This window comes from Cherax quadricarinatus, chromosome 24 (assembly GCF_038502225.1).
Source record: "Cherax quadricarinatus isolate ZL_2023a chromosome 24, ASM3850222v1, whole genome shotgun sequence".
Classification (NCBI taxonomy): Eukaryota; Metazoa; Arthropoda; class Malacostraca; order Decapoda; family Parastacidae; genus Cherax; species Cherax quadricarinatus.
In genome coordinates, this window is record NC_091315.1 from 4730239 (window position 1) to 4746172 (window position 15934).

At 39.3% G+C, this 15934-nt stretch overlaps 1 protein-coding gene across 1 annotated transcript in view; it reads left to right on the top strand.

The window, feature by feature from the left end:
• The window catches only part of LOC128690681 (cell adhesion molecule Dscam2-like), a 536323-nt gene that overhangs the window by 144882 nt on the left and 375507 nt on the right, over nucleotides 1-15934 (top strand). Inside the window, exon 6 of the mRNA XM_070088137.1 lies at nucleotides 8071-8209. Coding sequence (XP_069944238.1) covers nucleotides 8071-8209 — 139 coding nt within the window. The remainder of the gene's footprint in view (nucleotides 1-8070; nucleotides 8210-15934) is intronic.

The following is a 15934-nucleotide window of genomic DNA, read 5'->3' on the forward strand; positions in this document are numbered from 1 at the left end:
ATCGAGAAGAGGTGTAAAAGCTCATCAATGAGGACGTAGATGGAACCTCAGTAAAAGCAGTTAGTTGCGAGTAAAGGTCCCAATTTGCTCGATCAAATTGCCAGCGAGGGCTACGAAGAGGTGGTGAATATGAAGAAGCAAGAATGAGTGGAAAATGATCACTGTCATGTAAGTCCGGGAGAACAGACCAGACGAAGTCTAGTGTTGTGGAGGAAGAGCGGACTGAATGATCGATGCAAGAGAGAGTATGAGTACGAGGATAAAAACAGGTGGGAGTACCTGTATTTAAAACATGGAGGGGGTGAGAAGCGAGAAAAGCCTCTAACTGAATGTCATGGCAGTCACAATGAGACCCTCACCCCAGAGGAAATTGTGGACATTAAAATCACCAAGTAACAGAAGTGGTGGCGGTAAGGACGAAATAAGAAAAGCAACATCTGGGGTAGATAATGCCCGAGAAGGAGAGAGATACAAAGAACAGATTATGTACCACTTATTCAAGTAGATATGGGCTGCAGTGTAATGCAGCAAAGTATGAACAAATAGCTGACAGTGCGGAATATCAGTGCATATAAGAAGGGCACTCTCATTAAAGGTTCCATTAGAAAAAGGATCCGAAGAATACAATAAATTATAGCTTGAGATTGGATGGATAACAGCAGAGTGTAATTTTGGTTCTTTTAAGCAAACACCAACAAGGAAAATCCAGGAGAGCAACATTTGAAGCTCACCCCAGTTACCTCTAAGGCCGCAGATATTCCACTTTAAATAGGCCTTGATTGGTAACGAGAAAGATACAAGAATCTGCAGGTAAAGATATCTATGGGCTAGAGGGGTTAGAAAAGTCCACATGTGGCAGCAGCGGAAAACGTTCAAGCAGTGAAGGAATGGGACGCTGTGAAGATGGAAGTTGCGCAGATGGAGGAGATGGAAGAGGAGGAACAAGAGGTGGATCAGTGTCCATTGATGGTTTAGTCTCTTCAATATATTTTAAGATAGCTTCAAGTGTTTCAGAAGACAAACACGTTGTATGGGAGATAATATTGGAGATGGAAGGAGGAGGGTGAGCAAAGATTGGGACAGCTATGGACTGTACCAGAGTAGAGGGGGGGGGACGATAGGGTACAGGGAACTGGAAAGTGTGGGAGAGGACAGAAGAGGAAGAAACCTGAGAGGGGGCAGAAGAAAAAGAAAATTGGGAAGGGACAGGGGAGGAAGGTACAGTACGAGGAGGAGGGTGAACCTCCACACTTGTAACAGAGCCAGTGAGAGGTGAAGAACCAGGTACAGAGACTGGAAAGGTAAAATGTGGAGGTAGAAGAAGGGAAGGAGGGGGTTAAAGGAGATTTGAGGAACGGGGATTTTTTGGACTTCTGAGAAGTAGAGGAGTGATGGGGAGGTTGTACGAGGTCTTGTCGATACTGGAACTTTTGAGGGAGATAATGAAGAAGCGAGAACAGACTTAGGTAGGGACTTCTGAGTCCAGGACAGCAAAAGAATTAGAGACAGGAGTGACTATGGAAGGGGTAACCATAGAGGAGGCTGCAGAAGATGGGTCCCCAAAGGTGGGGGGGGAACACGTTTAGAAACACAAGAATAAGAAATTTGGAGTAGTCTACCTTGGAGGCATAGAAGAGAAACTGCCGTAACATAGGGGAAACCTTCTGCCTCTTTGAAGCAACGGATTTCTCGCTCAGATAAGTATACTTGGCAACGGCGAGAGTAAGATGGGTGAGCCTCATGACAATTAAGGCAAGAGGGAGGTAGACTACAAGATGTATTGGAATAATCATTGGCACCACAGACTGGGCATTCGGCTATAGACCTGCAATATTTCGCTGGATGACCAAAACACCAGCAATTTCCACACTGTTGTGGTGTAGGGATCACCTTTCGAACTTGTAAACGATGTCCCGCTATATAAACAGAGGATGGGAGTTCACGGCAGTCGAAAGTTAATCGAGCTACATTGCAAGGGTGTCGCCTCCGCCCGTGGGCAGGGAGAACATAAGTATCTACTTTGATGATTGGGAAGTCTTGGAGTTCCACCTGTTCTAGAATGTCATCGCCACATGTCTGGAAATTCTGTTGGACAATAGTATGAGGGAATGATGTTTTCCGATAGTGACTGGAATAATATCGGTACTTGAATGAAGAGAAATGTCATGTACTTGGTTAGCATTCTGAACAGTGATGATGTGTGTACCGTTCTTGAGAGCATGAAAGGATATATCTCTACCAACATGGCATAGGAGCGCTTTGCCAATACTATGGTTGGAAAGATAGGCAGTAGAGGAAGTCTGTCATAAAGTAAAGAATTTAGTCCATTGTGCATTCCGAAACTGAGGGTGGAAAGGGATTGCATGACATGCCGGTCTTTTCTGAGTAGAACAAAAAGGAAGCAAAGAAGTATCATCAGGCAATTGTCGTGAGCGTTTAGGAGTTGGTCTAACGTGGGATGGGCTGGCGAATCGAAAATTGCCGCACTTTAGAGGGAGGGGCCAGAAGCATAGTCAAAGAAGAGTGGAGGTCAGACGTATCGAAGGAGTCAGTCGAAACCCTGGTACCTTAAGCAGGTGATGAAACTTCACCAGCAAGAGGTACAGGGACATTACAAGTGTCCGAAGAGTGGTCAAAAAACAAGGCAGGGTCAGAATGGGGTGTGGTATCAAGAAGGGGCCCAGGAGGAGCATGTTCATGGATTGGAGACTCCATGGTTAGATCACTTTTTTTTTTTTTTTTTTTTTTAGAAAAAAATGAAAGACGGAAAGAAAAAAAAAGGTGTGGGGAAACATGGAGGAATAGCTTCTAGGAGGAAACAAGGGCCGTAAATCCCCCTTCATGCCCAAGAGGACCTCAGCACCACAAGCAATGCAGATGCAGCATGGAACCCGTGCCATACCCTACCCTTCATGCCAGTAAACCAGCAATCCAGAATAGCAACCTCTCATCCACTGAGCCACCTCGGTGGACAAAAGAGAGGGTGGACGGACACCACACCAACAAGCCATCACCCCCTGGAATCCGACAGGCAGCCTCCAGAGATGCACCCATCACTCGAAAGACACCCGGAGCCACCCCCTGGGAAACTGGAGAGGGATTGGGACATCCCCAGGTGATCCAAACTACACCACCGCCATAGATTGCTGTGGGAAGAATCTCAAAGGCTGAAAAGAGGAAGAGAATAGGGGAGGGATGGGGAGAAGGAGAAGGAAAGGGAAAAAGGGAGGATGGGATAGGGTAGGGGGGATTGGGGGGGATTAGGTTCGGTCTGAGGAAGGACACCAAAAGGTCTAATTCCTCAGACCAAGAGCCTCTTCACCACGCCAAGGAGCCCCCATTGAAGAGGATGTTTATGGAAGAGAATAGTTTCATTACTTACCCAAAACTGATGAATTTTGGTTAAAGTGTGCAAATGACGCACGTTTCGATCAGTCATCAACATTTTATACTCATTGCAGCTCGAGCAAAAAATAAATATTCTTGCTGAATTTTCCTATGAAAGAACAAAAAATTAAGATCTTTTTTCCTCATTTGGGAAACTGGCAAATTTGTATCTTGAAAGCCTATGCATTTGAACAATCATTTTGTAATGATTGCAGTAATTTCCGGGGAAAATGAGACCATTTTAATAATAAAATAAATAAATCAGAACCGACAATTTAATCTATACAGGTAATACCAGTTGAAAGACTGGAATAACTCTGAACTGTCTTTCTCGAGTTATCATAGAAAAGAAAATGGGGAATATTTATATACCAGTGACCAAGTGGTTCCTCCATTTGCCAATAGTTGCATGAACGTTGTCATAGTTACACCAACATTGGAATTTTGAAACTGCTCAAATTATTGGTTATTTGAGCAGGAATATCGTGGAATTGACTTAGCCTGGTACTGCATGGTAGGGTTAACGCCCAGGCATACGTGTGTCGATAATGGTGACTAAATCCATCCCATGACCAACTCCATCCCAAGACGATAATGCACTAATTCACACCGCTAGAGTTGTTCAGAACTGGAATGAACAAAACGAAAGTGAAGTCGAACACTTTGGTTCGCCCCCACTATTGACGGATCTACATATCGATCGTCTATGGGGTAAATTGGAACATCAAGTCAGGAGATTTCCTCCACCGTCGTCTCTGAAAGTGTTAGATCAGGTTTTGCTTCAGGAATGACTCAGATTCCCCTGGATACTGTTCATATGTTATATGAATAAATTCGTAGACGAATTGGTGCTGTCGTAAAACTCCAGAAGGTTTGTGACACAAGATTTGCCTTCCGTGAATCCGTGCTGGTTGGCATTTATACTCTTGTTCCGTTCCAGGTGCTCCACCACTCTCCTCCTGATAATCTTCTCCATAGTTTTGCATACTATACACGTCAATGACACAGTGTATAGTGTGTGAGATAATAAGCGTTCTCAGACTGTACACTATCTATGGCTTTATGTATCATATGGTTTGGAGTTTAAATAAAATACCAAAAAAAAAGTCAGTTGTGTCGTAAAGCAGGCAGCTTTTTCGGATTGCCATCAAAGTGCCTATATCGTAATAAGTGCCTGGTAAAGTTCTTTAAAGTCATAAGAACACAAGAAAGAAGGAACACTACAACAGGCCTACTGACCCATGCGAAGCAGGTCCATGTTCCCCCCCTGATTAGCCCAAAGACCCATCTAATCAGGTCACTTCCACTTCAGAAAGTAGGCCTTAGACAAGGATGTGTGATGTCACCGTGGTTGTTTAATATATTTATAGATGGGGTTGTAAGAGAAGTAAATGCGAGGGTCTTGGCAAGAGGCGTGGAGTTAAAAGATAAAGAATCACACACAAAGTGGGAGTTTTAGCTGCAAATGGAGAACCAATTCCATATTCAAAATAAAAAAAATGATAAATAATAAGACCCGAATCGCCGAGTTAGGCATATTCGACAAACGTGTTCTTTACCGAATTAGCAGAATGAATATTTTTTTTCTATAAATCAGCACAAATCATTGACAGTGATATTTTTGAATCAAAATTAACTACGAAACGTAATTCTCACAGCGGGCTTCTACACCATCCCCTGTGGATACTGTCCCAAGAAATGTGCAGAGGAAACAGCGAGAAGCCTTTCAATCAGCCTGAATGAATATCGAAACACCAGCACAGAGACTACTTAAGATGCTCCTGTGTCGTCACAAATACTTCACGAGACAGTTCATGAATTGGAATGAGGCACAGCTCGTTCTTATCGAACGAAATCTTTGACGCGGACGATATGTGGAAGCCTCGCTAATCACCGTCACCGACACCATAGAATATAATAATGTTTAAGAACATTACCATACATGATTTTTAACCAGCCAAAGCACCATCTACATAACAACACAGGAATCACGTGACCTCATTGTCTACCTGTCATCATCTGAAATATGGCATTTTTCAGGTCACTGTGTCACTCACACCTCATTCTCCATATTCTGTTATTTGAATCTATGACAGAAGTGATTAATTAAGGTTCCAGGACTGAAACGTTTCTAGTAAATATGTCCTGGTGTTTGCTCATGTGTCTTTTTAAACCAATTTGTTAGTACCAGTTACTAAGCTTTATTTCATCACTACCTGTATCTCTGAAGGTAATTACATCAGTTGCGATTTTCTCGGTTCCTCCTCTCCTCCAACTAGGTAAGGAATCATAGCTGAACGAATTCTGTCGTCTAGTCAACTAGGTCGAGATGTATTAGCGTGAACAATCGCAGAAATTGGAGCATTGATAAATCTTTCGTTCCCTTCCACATTATTATTATTATTATAATCAAAAAGAACCGCTAAGCCACATGGACTATACAGCAGTTCCCTTCCACAGAATGTGAAGATTTGACATAATCGGCCTACCAGCCGCACGATCATTCCTGATTTCAATTTCCAAGATATACATTATATCCTAGAGTGACCTTTTTCTATTTCAGTAGGTGAATTTAATTTACTTCATTTTATCCGACTTTTAAGAGATTTTTTCCAAGTGTTTTTGCTCCTTCGTGCTAAAGCTGTTGTTTCCAGAATATCTGATTCAGCTTTGTGTTGAAGCTGTTGTTTCCAGAATATCTGATTCAGCTTTGTGTTAAAGCTGCTGTTTCCAGAATATCTGATTCAGCTTTGTGTTGAAGCTGTTGTTTCCAGAATATCTGATTCAGCTTTGTGTTAAAGCTGTTGTTTCCAGAATATCTGATTCAGCTTTGTGTTGAAGCTGTTGTTTCCAGAATATCTGATTCAGCTTTGTGTTAAAGCTGTTGTTTCCAGAATATCTGATTCAGCTTTGTGCTAAAGCTGTTGTTTCCAGAATATCTGATTCAGCTTCGTGCTAAAGCTGTTGTTTCCAGAATATCTGATTCAGCTTTGTGCTAAAGCTGTTGTTTCCAGAATATCTGATTCAGCTTCGTGCTAAAGCTGTTGTTTCCAGAATATCTGATTCAGCTTTGTGCTAAAGCTGTTGTTTCCAGAATATCTGATTCAGCTTTGTGCTAAAGCTGTTGTTTCCAGAATATCTGATTCAGCTTTGTGTTAAAGCTGTTGTTTCCAGAATATCTGATTCAGCTTTGTGTTAAAGCTGTTGTTTCCAGAATATCTGATTCAGCTTTGTGCTAAAGCTGTTGTTTCCAGAATATCTGATTCAGCTTTGTGCTAAAGCTGTTGTTTCCAGAATATCTGATTCAGCTTTGTGCTAAAGCTGTTGTTTCCAGAATATCTGATTCAGCTTTGTGCTAAAGCTGTTGTTTCCAGAATATCTGATTCAGCTTTGTGCTAAAGCTGTTGTTTCCAGAATATCTGATTCAGCTTCGTGCTAAAGCTGTTGTTTCCAGAATATCTGATTCAGCTTTGTGCTAAAGCTGTTGTTTCCAGAATATCTGATTCAGCTTTGTGCTAAAGCTGTTGTTTCCAGAATATCTGATTCAGCTTTGTGCTAAAGCTGTTGTTTCCAGAATATCTGATTCAGCTTTGTGCTAAAGCTGTTGTTTCCAGAATATCTGATTCAGCTTTGTGCTAAAGCTGTTGTTTCCAGAATATCTGATTCAGCTTTGTGCTAAAGCTGTTGTTTCCAGAATATCTGATTCAGCTTTGTGCTAAAGCTGTTGTTTCCAGAATATCTGATTCAGCTTGACCAATAAGATATTCCTGTATTCCAGCAGACATACATTTATATAAATTTTCGTGGAGAATTATCTGAAAGTTTTTTCAAAAGAAGTGCAGTTCAATTATTATAATTATTATAATCATGGGGGATCGCTAAACCCGTAGGATTATACAGCGCATGGGGGTGATGGAAGGTACTCAGGCTGAATTCAAGGAACCGGAGCACAGATCCAATTCCCTAGATTAATAGCCCTTGAGGGGATTGCAATTCAAGTCTCGTTTACTAACGAGAAATTTTAATTTTTTGAACTTGAATTAGAGAAATATAATTTAGAATATGCATTTTACAATCTGTAAAACCCATAAAAAGAGGTATTACATATCATTATAGTTAATTTTTGAAGATGACGAGCATCGTCCATCTTGGAATTTTGTAAAATACCAGAGTTGCTTAAAGGTAAAATATCGACAAGCAAGCATAGTTTGAAGGGACATTCCATGGTAGAAAAATTCAATGAAAAATTCTCATAGGATGAACTATAATTAGGTCCATGAAATTACACGACATGACCAGGCCCGGTGGCCTGGTGGCTAAAGCTCCCGCTTCACACACGGAGGGCCCGGGTTCGATTCCCGGCGGGTGGAAACATTTCGACACGTTTCCTTACACTTGTTGTCCTGTTCACCTAGCAGCAAATAGATACCTGGGTGTTAGTCGACTGGTGTGGGTCGCATCCTGGGGGACAAGATTAAGGACCCCAATGGAAATAAGTTAGACAGTCCTCGATGACGCACTGACTTTCTTGGGTTATCCTGGGTGGCTAACCCTCCGGGGTTAAAAATCCGAACGAAATCTTATCTTATCTTATAAGTTTCTCAATGAAGTCGTGTTTAAGTTTGTTACAAAATTTAACTTCATTCCAAGTTCGTCAGCAACTTACGTCATCCACTTCTACAGGTCCTCCTTTTGTACGAGCTATGCCTAACGTTACAGCAGTGGCTGGTCTGGACGTGCAGCTGTCATGTCCAGCAGGAGGCTTCCCTGTCCCCTCCATCACCTGGCGCAAAGATGGAAAACTCATCGCTAACTCCCCCAAGTGAGTTACTTTCACAAATTTCTAGCATATATATATATATATATATATATATATATATATATATATATATATATATATATATATATATATATATATATATATATATATATATATATATATATATATATGTCGTGCCGAATATGTAAAACTGACCAATTAGCAAGAACTAATTTAAAATTAATTCCTTTCTGAAATTTTCTCTTAAACGTTTAAAGATATATTTTTTTCATTAATGTTAATGTAAAAATTTTTAATTTTGCACCAAAAGAATCTTAGAAACTTACCTAGCCTTATTTTAACAAGAACAATTTATTTTAACCTAACCCAACTAAATATATTTTAGATTTGTTTACAATAATTTAATACTAAACAAACACAGTGAAATATATTTTTTTCGTTAGGTTCAGAAAGATTTTGGCGAAATTATTGCATACACAAATTTTCACTTGTCCTATATGGCAAGATGAGCGTTGCTATTTAAGCCAAGATCGCAAGTTCTGCCTATTCGGCACGACATATGTATATATATATATATATATATATATATATATATATATATATATATATATATATATATATATATATATATATATATATATATATATATATATATATATATATATATATATATTTAATATATATATGAGGGGTCCACCTCTGGTGTAAATTGTGGGACCCATAGCCTCGGAGAAGTGGATAAAAAGGCTTCAAGGAAAAATATTTGGATTTCTTCCTGAAGCCATTTGAATATTCCACTTCCCCTACCACCCCATCTTTTCATATTTATTTTTTTTTACTAATAGGAATATTTTATTACATAATATGGTACAGAAGATTTAAGAGATACATTGTTGATATAAAGGTGGCATATACGGTACATGTTGTTACGTGTGTATCACCTATTATAAGGCGAAAATCTCATCCAGCTCCTCAGAGCTGGGGCGTGTGCCCAAAATACAGCAGGCATTACCCCTTTGAACAGCCGCACTGAGCCGCTGGAACAGAAAACTAGCTGCGCTGGGATCCCTAGTTACCCTGATGAGTCTTTTTCCCAGCTCCTTAAGGAATTTAGATGCACTCTTTCCCCATGAGAAAAGGGTCTCTGAGCCTATGGGAACAAACATATAATGATGGGCAAGTTCTCCATATTTTCTAGACTTTTGGGACTCCCTGAAGCTGGCAGCTGCCCCTCCTTCCTCCCTGGTGTATTGGAGATAGGTATCAGCCAAAATAGATGCACATGTATAGTCCCACACCACCTGCTTCCCATCTGTCCAGGCTTGAAGGGTGATACCATCTGGACGCTTCTGGCTGCCATCAGATCTGCATAGTTGGGGTGGCTCCCTTACTGCTGGGCATCCAGCTGTTGTGAGGCTCCTCTTGATAATGTTATTAACCTCCTCATGTCTTGCAATCTTTCCCTCGGATTTACGGCACACAAGACCATGGTACCCGAATCGGTCTGCTGCTTCACTGCCACAAATACGCCTGTGTTCGGCGAGAATAGGGGCGGCAAGTCGAAGGGCAACACCGATGCAGATGGTCTGTGGGTCGAGACGTGTGCCAAGGCTGGAGTTGGGAACAGCCAACAGAAAGTCCCCAGCATGAGGGGCTCTCACTGCCAGGAGGCGGGCTCTATCCTTCCCTGACACACTCTGAAGCATTGTTGAGGCAATATTTTCCACTATTGGACCATCCCAGTGCGATTGTTTGTAGTTGTTGGGGGGAGCAGGTCTGGCTCCAGAGCCGGTTAGATTATCCCAGATCATTGCTCCGTCAATGAATTTTTGGTCCTGGACTCCTATCTTGTCCCTAAGATGTTCAGGGAGAATCGCTGCTACAAGCTCTCTGGATGCAATACACGAGGACAGAAAAGCAGGTAACGCAATCTGTGATGACTTGCGCACACCAATGCCTCCTAGTCTGACTGGAAGTGTAGCTTGGTTCCACTGCCCGTCTTCTAGAGTAAGGTTAAGTACTTTCGTAAAAATCTGCCTCAGAATACTGTCATATTCGTGCAGTATAGGGTTATCATATGAAGGTGCACATCTTATATATATATATATATATATATATATATATATATATATATATATATATATATATATATATATATATATATATATATATACATACATATATATATATATATGGAAAATTGCATTTATCTGGATGTAACTCATAATGCACATACCAGTAAATGGTAACAAAGATAATTATTATTTATCAAAGTTAAATAGACAAGTAGAAATTTGGGACACCTAGGTCACAAAAATGTCCCCCTTCGATACCTACAACTGTCATATCCACAAGTTGCTCTAGACCTATAATTACAAATGAAATGTACATACACACCAGGAATTCTGGTAAATATAAAAATTGGTGGACTGTATATTTAAATTAATGATACTTATACACATTTATATAACAGAAGGAGAATATACCTTAATATCACTCACCAATTTGACTGGAGATTAATGTGTATCATGCTCAAAAACCTCATTCTAACTAAATTTATGATGATAATACTGGCCAGAATTACAACACAATCTAGATAGCTTATCTGAGGTTCCTGGAGCTGTCTTGTCCAGTCGCCTGATATCTCAAATTATGCAGGAATGCACATCCAACAATTTTGGATCCTATTTGAGAGGTGCCAGCCCAATTTAACCTCTAGAGCACGAAAATTCTTCCCATTATTCACTAACGTTTGCGTTGACTAGTTCAAACATGGCGAGTCTCTTCTGCGCAAGCACAGGACTTCCCATTTTTTATAACATAAATTTTATTAAATACAATGTATTACACTAATTTACATTAAAAATACACTGTATTTTTTCCGGAAAATACATTATTTTCCACACTGCGGCCGGCCGGAGTTCGTTGCTAAACGACTCAAATTACTCCTTCCTTTAGGAGATGATTCCAGCCTGTTCTGGCTTGAGTGGCTGTTCTCCTAGTAGGTCTTACCACGATTTCGTCTTCCGGCATCACTCTGTCAGCGTTATCTTCAATATCACTTGTGTCACTTTCCCTCAGATTTTCATTTATGTTTGATTGAATACCATTTAATTCCAAGGGATTCAATTTATTAATTGTGTGTAAACTTTCCTGACCACGACACAGCAGTTTGACGTTCCGGACAACACCTTGTGCATCTGGGTACAATGTCAATACTTTGCCCAGAGGCCACAATGTTCGATGTTGTTCAGTGTCAATCAACACAATGTCACCTGGTTGAATGTTCTGTCGATTTACTGCCTCTGTCGCACCACAAAAGTGTTCACATAGTGTAAGAAGAAATTCCTTAAGCCACACATTAGACCAATGATCAATTACTTTACTTAACATTTTAAATTTATCATACAACACTGCCGCATCATTGTAATCTTCATCACTTTCTTCCAGATTATCTCTATAGACAGGGGCAGTTTCCAATTTCCTTCCACATATTAGGTGAGAAGGTGTTAATACATCTGTATCAGGTGTATCACTCATGTATGAGACAGGCCTATTATTTATCCGATTTTCCGCTTCCACTAACACTGCACGGAATTCTTCCAAATTAATTTTCTTCCAGTGTAGTACTTTACAGAGACACTGCTTCACTGTGCCTATCAGTCTTTCGTACAGCCCCCCCCTGCCAAGGGGCTCTAGGAGTAATAAATTTCCAGATACACCCTCGTTGGGTTAACAGAGATTGAACATCATTACTATTATTTAACTCTATCCAATGTTGAGCACCTGCTACAAAATTTGTGGCATTATCCGAAATCATCAATCTCGGACATGATCTCCTAGCTGAAAATTTTCGAAACAGCTGTATAAACTGTTCTGCAGACAAGTCCTGTGCCACTTCTAAATGAACTGCCCTAGTAGCAGTACAGGTGAACAAACAAACATACACTTTCAGTGGAACACCATCTGAAGTACCTGTTAAAATTATTGGACCACTATAGTCTACACCTGTTACATCAAATGGTTTCACTAATTGTACACTCTTCTTTGGCAATGGTGGAGGACCTGGGTACATATAGGATCTGGCATCCACACGGCGACATATTACACAAGATTTAATCACCCTTTTTACACTTTGCCGTCTTTGTGGAATCCAGAAAGTTTCCCTAATACAATTTAAGGTATCTTGTACCCCACCATGCATTACATTTTTATGGGCATTTAGCACAATTAAATTTGTTAGATGATGAGTTTTGGGCAGTAAGATAGGGTGTTTAGCATAATCACCCAATTCAACATTTTGTAACCTACCTCTGCACCTAATTACATTGTTCTCTAAATACAGTCCCAATTTCTCTAATATGGAACCTTTCACAATTTTTCTTTCCATCATCAATTTAATCTCATTTCCATAGATTTCTTCTTGTACCCTCTTTATCCAATATTCAAGAGGATGTGAAAGCTTATATGAGATATTCATCATGTTTTGAAATTTAAACTCCAACTTAGTTACACTGATTAGTTTGGGTAAAGAAGAATACCTATTTATATCAATAGCTAAGGAAGGACAAACTATTGAAGCGGTGGTCACAGTAATTTCAACAGGAGCAATATATGAATTGTGTACAGGCCAATTAGCTTTATTTACCAACCAGCTCGGTCCTTTAAACCATGATACAGCATTTACAAATTTAGCATAAGGTAAACCTCGAGACAAGAAATCAGCTGGATTCTCCTCACCAGGTATATGATTAAATGTTAACATATGCTGACTCAAACTATTATATTTCTCTTGCATCTGATTAATTTCAGCGACTCTGTTTTGTACGTACACAATTTTGCTATTTCCATTACGAATCCATTGTAAGGATACCTCATTATCAGACCAAATTACAGTGTCGCTAATATTTATCTCTTGCAACTTATTTCTTATATAATTAGCTAATTTGACACCTACATCAATGGCTGTTAATTCCAACTGAGGTAAAGTACATGATTTAATTGGAGATACTTTAGCCTTAGACATAACAAGAGAGATAACACTATTACATTGAAGGTAAGCAACTGCTCCATATGCCAATTTTGAAGCATCACAAAAAAATGTGGAGTACATTTTTCCTATTTGGATTGGCCACCTGGCATGGGAACTCCAACATTGGAATTTTTTTCATAATCACCAATTAATTCATCCCACCTGTTAATGAATTCCTCAGGTAGAATTTCATCCCAAGCACATTTAAGTTTCCATGCTTTCTGTATTAATAATTTCCCACTTATAGTAAGGGGTGACACTAAACCTAGTGGATCATACTGTAGTGGGCATACTGTAATTATTAGGTTTAAACATTAACAAATCTCTCTCAGTATCCCAAGTTAATCCAAATACATTACTACATTTTGGTACTTCATCTCCAGGGTAATCTTTTCTTGTTTTGTCCTTTAAATTACTATTCCATTCCCTCAGAGGCATATTTGCATTTTGCATTATTTCATTAGCCTCTCCATAAGTCATTAACAGTTCCTCTTCAGTTGACGTCACACCCAGGAAATTGTCCACATAAAATTGTTTGTTCATTACTTTACTCAAGGGACTTCCCATACCTTTAAGGTGTGCATTTATCATTGCTTGAAGTAGGAATGGACTGGCTGCAGCACCAAATAATACGCTCCTAAAGCGAAAGGTTTTCAGAGGGTTAAGTGGGTCACTAGGATTCTCAGGCCATAAGAAGCGGGTACAATCCCGGTCAGCCTCTTGTAAACTCTTAGGAAAGCTTTACTTATGTCAGCCGTAAAGGCATAATTCTTCACCCTGAAATTTAATAAGATATCTCCTAATTTTTCCATCAACGACGGACCTGTCATCAAACAGTCATTTAAACTAGGTACATTTTTGTTACTCCTGGCACTACAATTAAACACAATCCTCAGAGGAGTGGTCTTAGAATCCTTCTTCACTCCGTGATGTGGCAAATAGTGACCATAAATTTTGGCTTGCTCAGGAGGTACCTCTTCTATGAATTTATTAATTAACTGCTTAGCAATTATATCATTATAGGCAGTTAACAATTCTGGTGTCTTACTCGGTTCGCGGAGCTGAGCCTTTAATTGTCCATATGCCATTCTGTTATTATTGGGCAATTCTGGATGGTTCAGTCTCCACGGAAGTCGTACCCAGTATTGTCCAGATTCAAATTTTACATCTCTCAGGTATTGTTCCTGAGTAAAAGAATCGTCTGGACTTTCTTCATTTACATTTATTCCAATGCTGTATAATTCCCACAATTTATGCATTGGCTCCACACCATCCTCTATGGAAGAATTATACTGGGGCACGATTTCATGAATAAGACACAAAGTTATGGTATTGGTAGTTTCCTCTAGTCATGCATAATTATTACGAGGAATCCTACCATACATTACATGGCCTCCTACAGTCTTCAGAAGGGTGACACCACATTTCTTTACCATACCCTTTACAAAAGAGGCATAACCGTCACCACCTATCAAAATATTTATTGGGCCTACAGAATCATCACTTACACCAGGTGCTAAATTTACATTATGTGAAAGTCTTTCTGTAGCTTTTCTAAGCCCTGCTGTAGATATTTTCTCTGGAAGTCTATCTACAATTACTGCATTAACACGTTTTTTCTCATTCCCCAACCTGACAGTTACATAAACAGTGTCATACAATTGAGCTTTTTTATCTGAGAGAAAACCAGATAATTTTAGAGTTGTAGGATCTCCCATCTGTACTTTCATACCATTAAGACATTTACATTTAATGAAAGTACGTTGGGATCCCTGGTCTAATAATGCAGTTACATTTCTTGATTTATGCCTTTTATCATCAACTTTTACCTGTAACACAGGTAAGGCTACTTCAGCAAAACCACCATTATTAACATTAGCAGAAATTTTTACATTAGCTACTGTTGTGTCAGGATTGTCAACATTATGATTATTATCAACATTATCATATAGACCCTTACACATGACTATATGGTGTCTTCCTTTGTGACATTGATAACAGTTGTTTAATTTGGCATGACAATCCTTTACATTGTGATTACCTAAACACCTCATACATCTGTCAAGTTCCTCCAATCTTTCGACTTTATCATTCCATGAATTGTATGCATTGCAATTCTTAGAAAAATGAGTACCCTTGCAGAAAAGACAATCTCTCTTTTCTTTGACTGGTTTCTTATTAACTGGGCTACTCTTAGGAGGGTACTTATTCTTCTTACCTTGTGGAGAATCATTATTTCTGATTCCTGTTACTTGATATGCACCTATGCAACTCTTTTTAGGAAATGAAATTTGATTATTACCATTGGGATAATTTTTCCCTTTGTGAAACTTGACAGATACCTCAGAGTCATTATGTGTTGCATCTTTAAAATGAGTTAGTTGGCTGGTATGCAACTGCACAATTAATTCTTGTAGACCTAGTCTTATTTCCTCCAGACCAAAATAACCTTTGTGATATTTGTTTGAGACCCATTCAAGCGTTTTACAGCTTAATTTATTCTATACCATGGCACTCAATAACCAGTCTTATTCCTTCAGATTATATTTATTACTTAAAGTTTTGAAAGTGCTCTATAGTTTAACTCTAAACTGCTGTAAACCTTTGTAAGTGTGATCTGGAGATTTTAAATTAATAATGATATTCACTAGATCCAACCTACTTTGTTCTATATGCTTGTAAGAGTCATCTACATTGGGAAAGGCTTGTATGAGTATGTGAGCATCTCCTCTTAC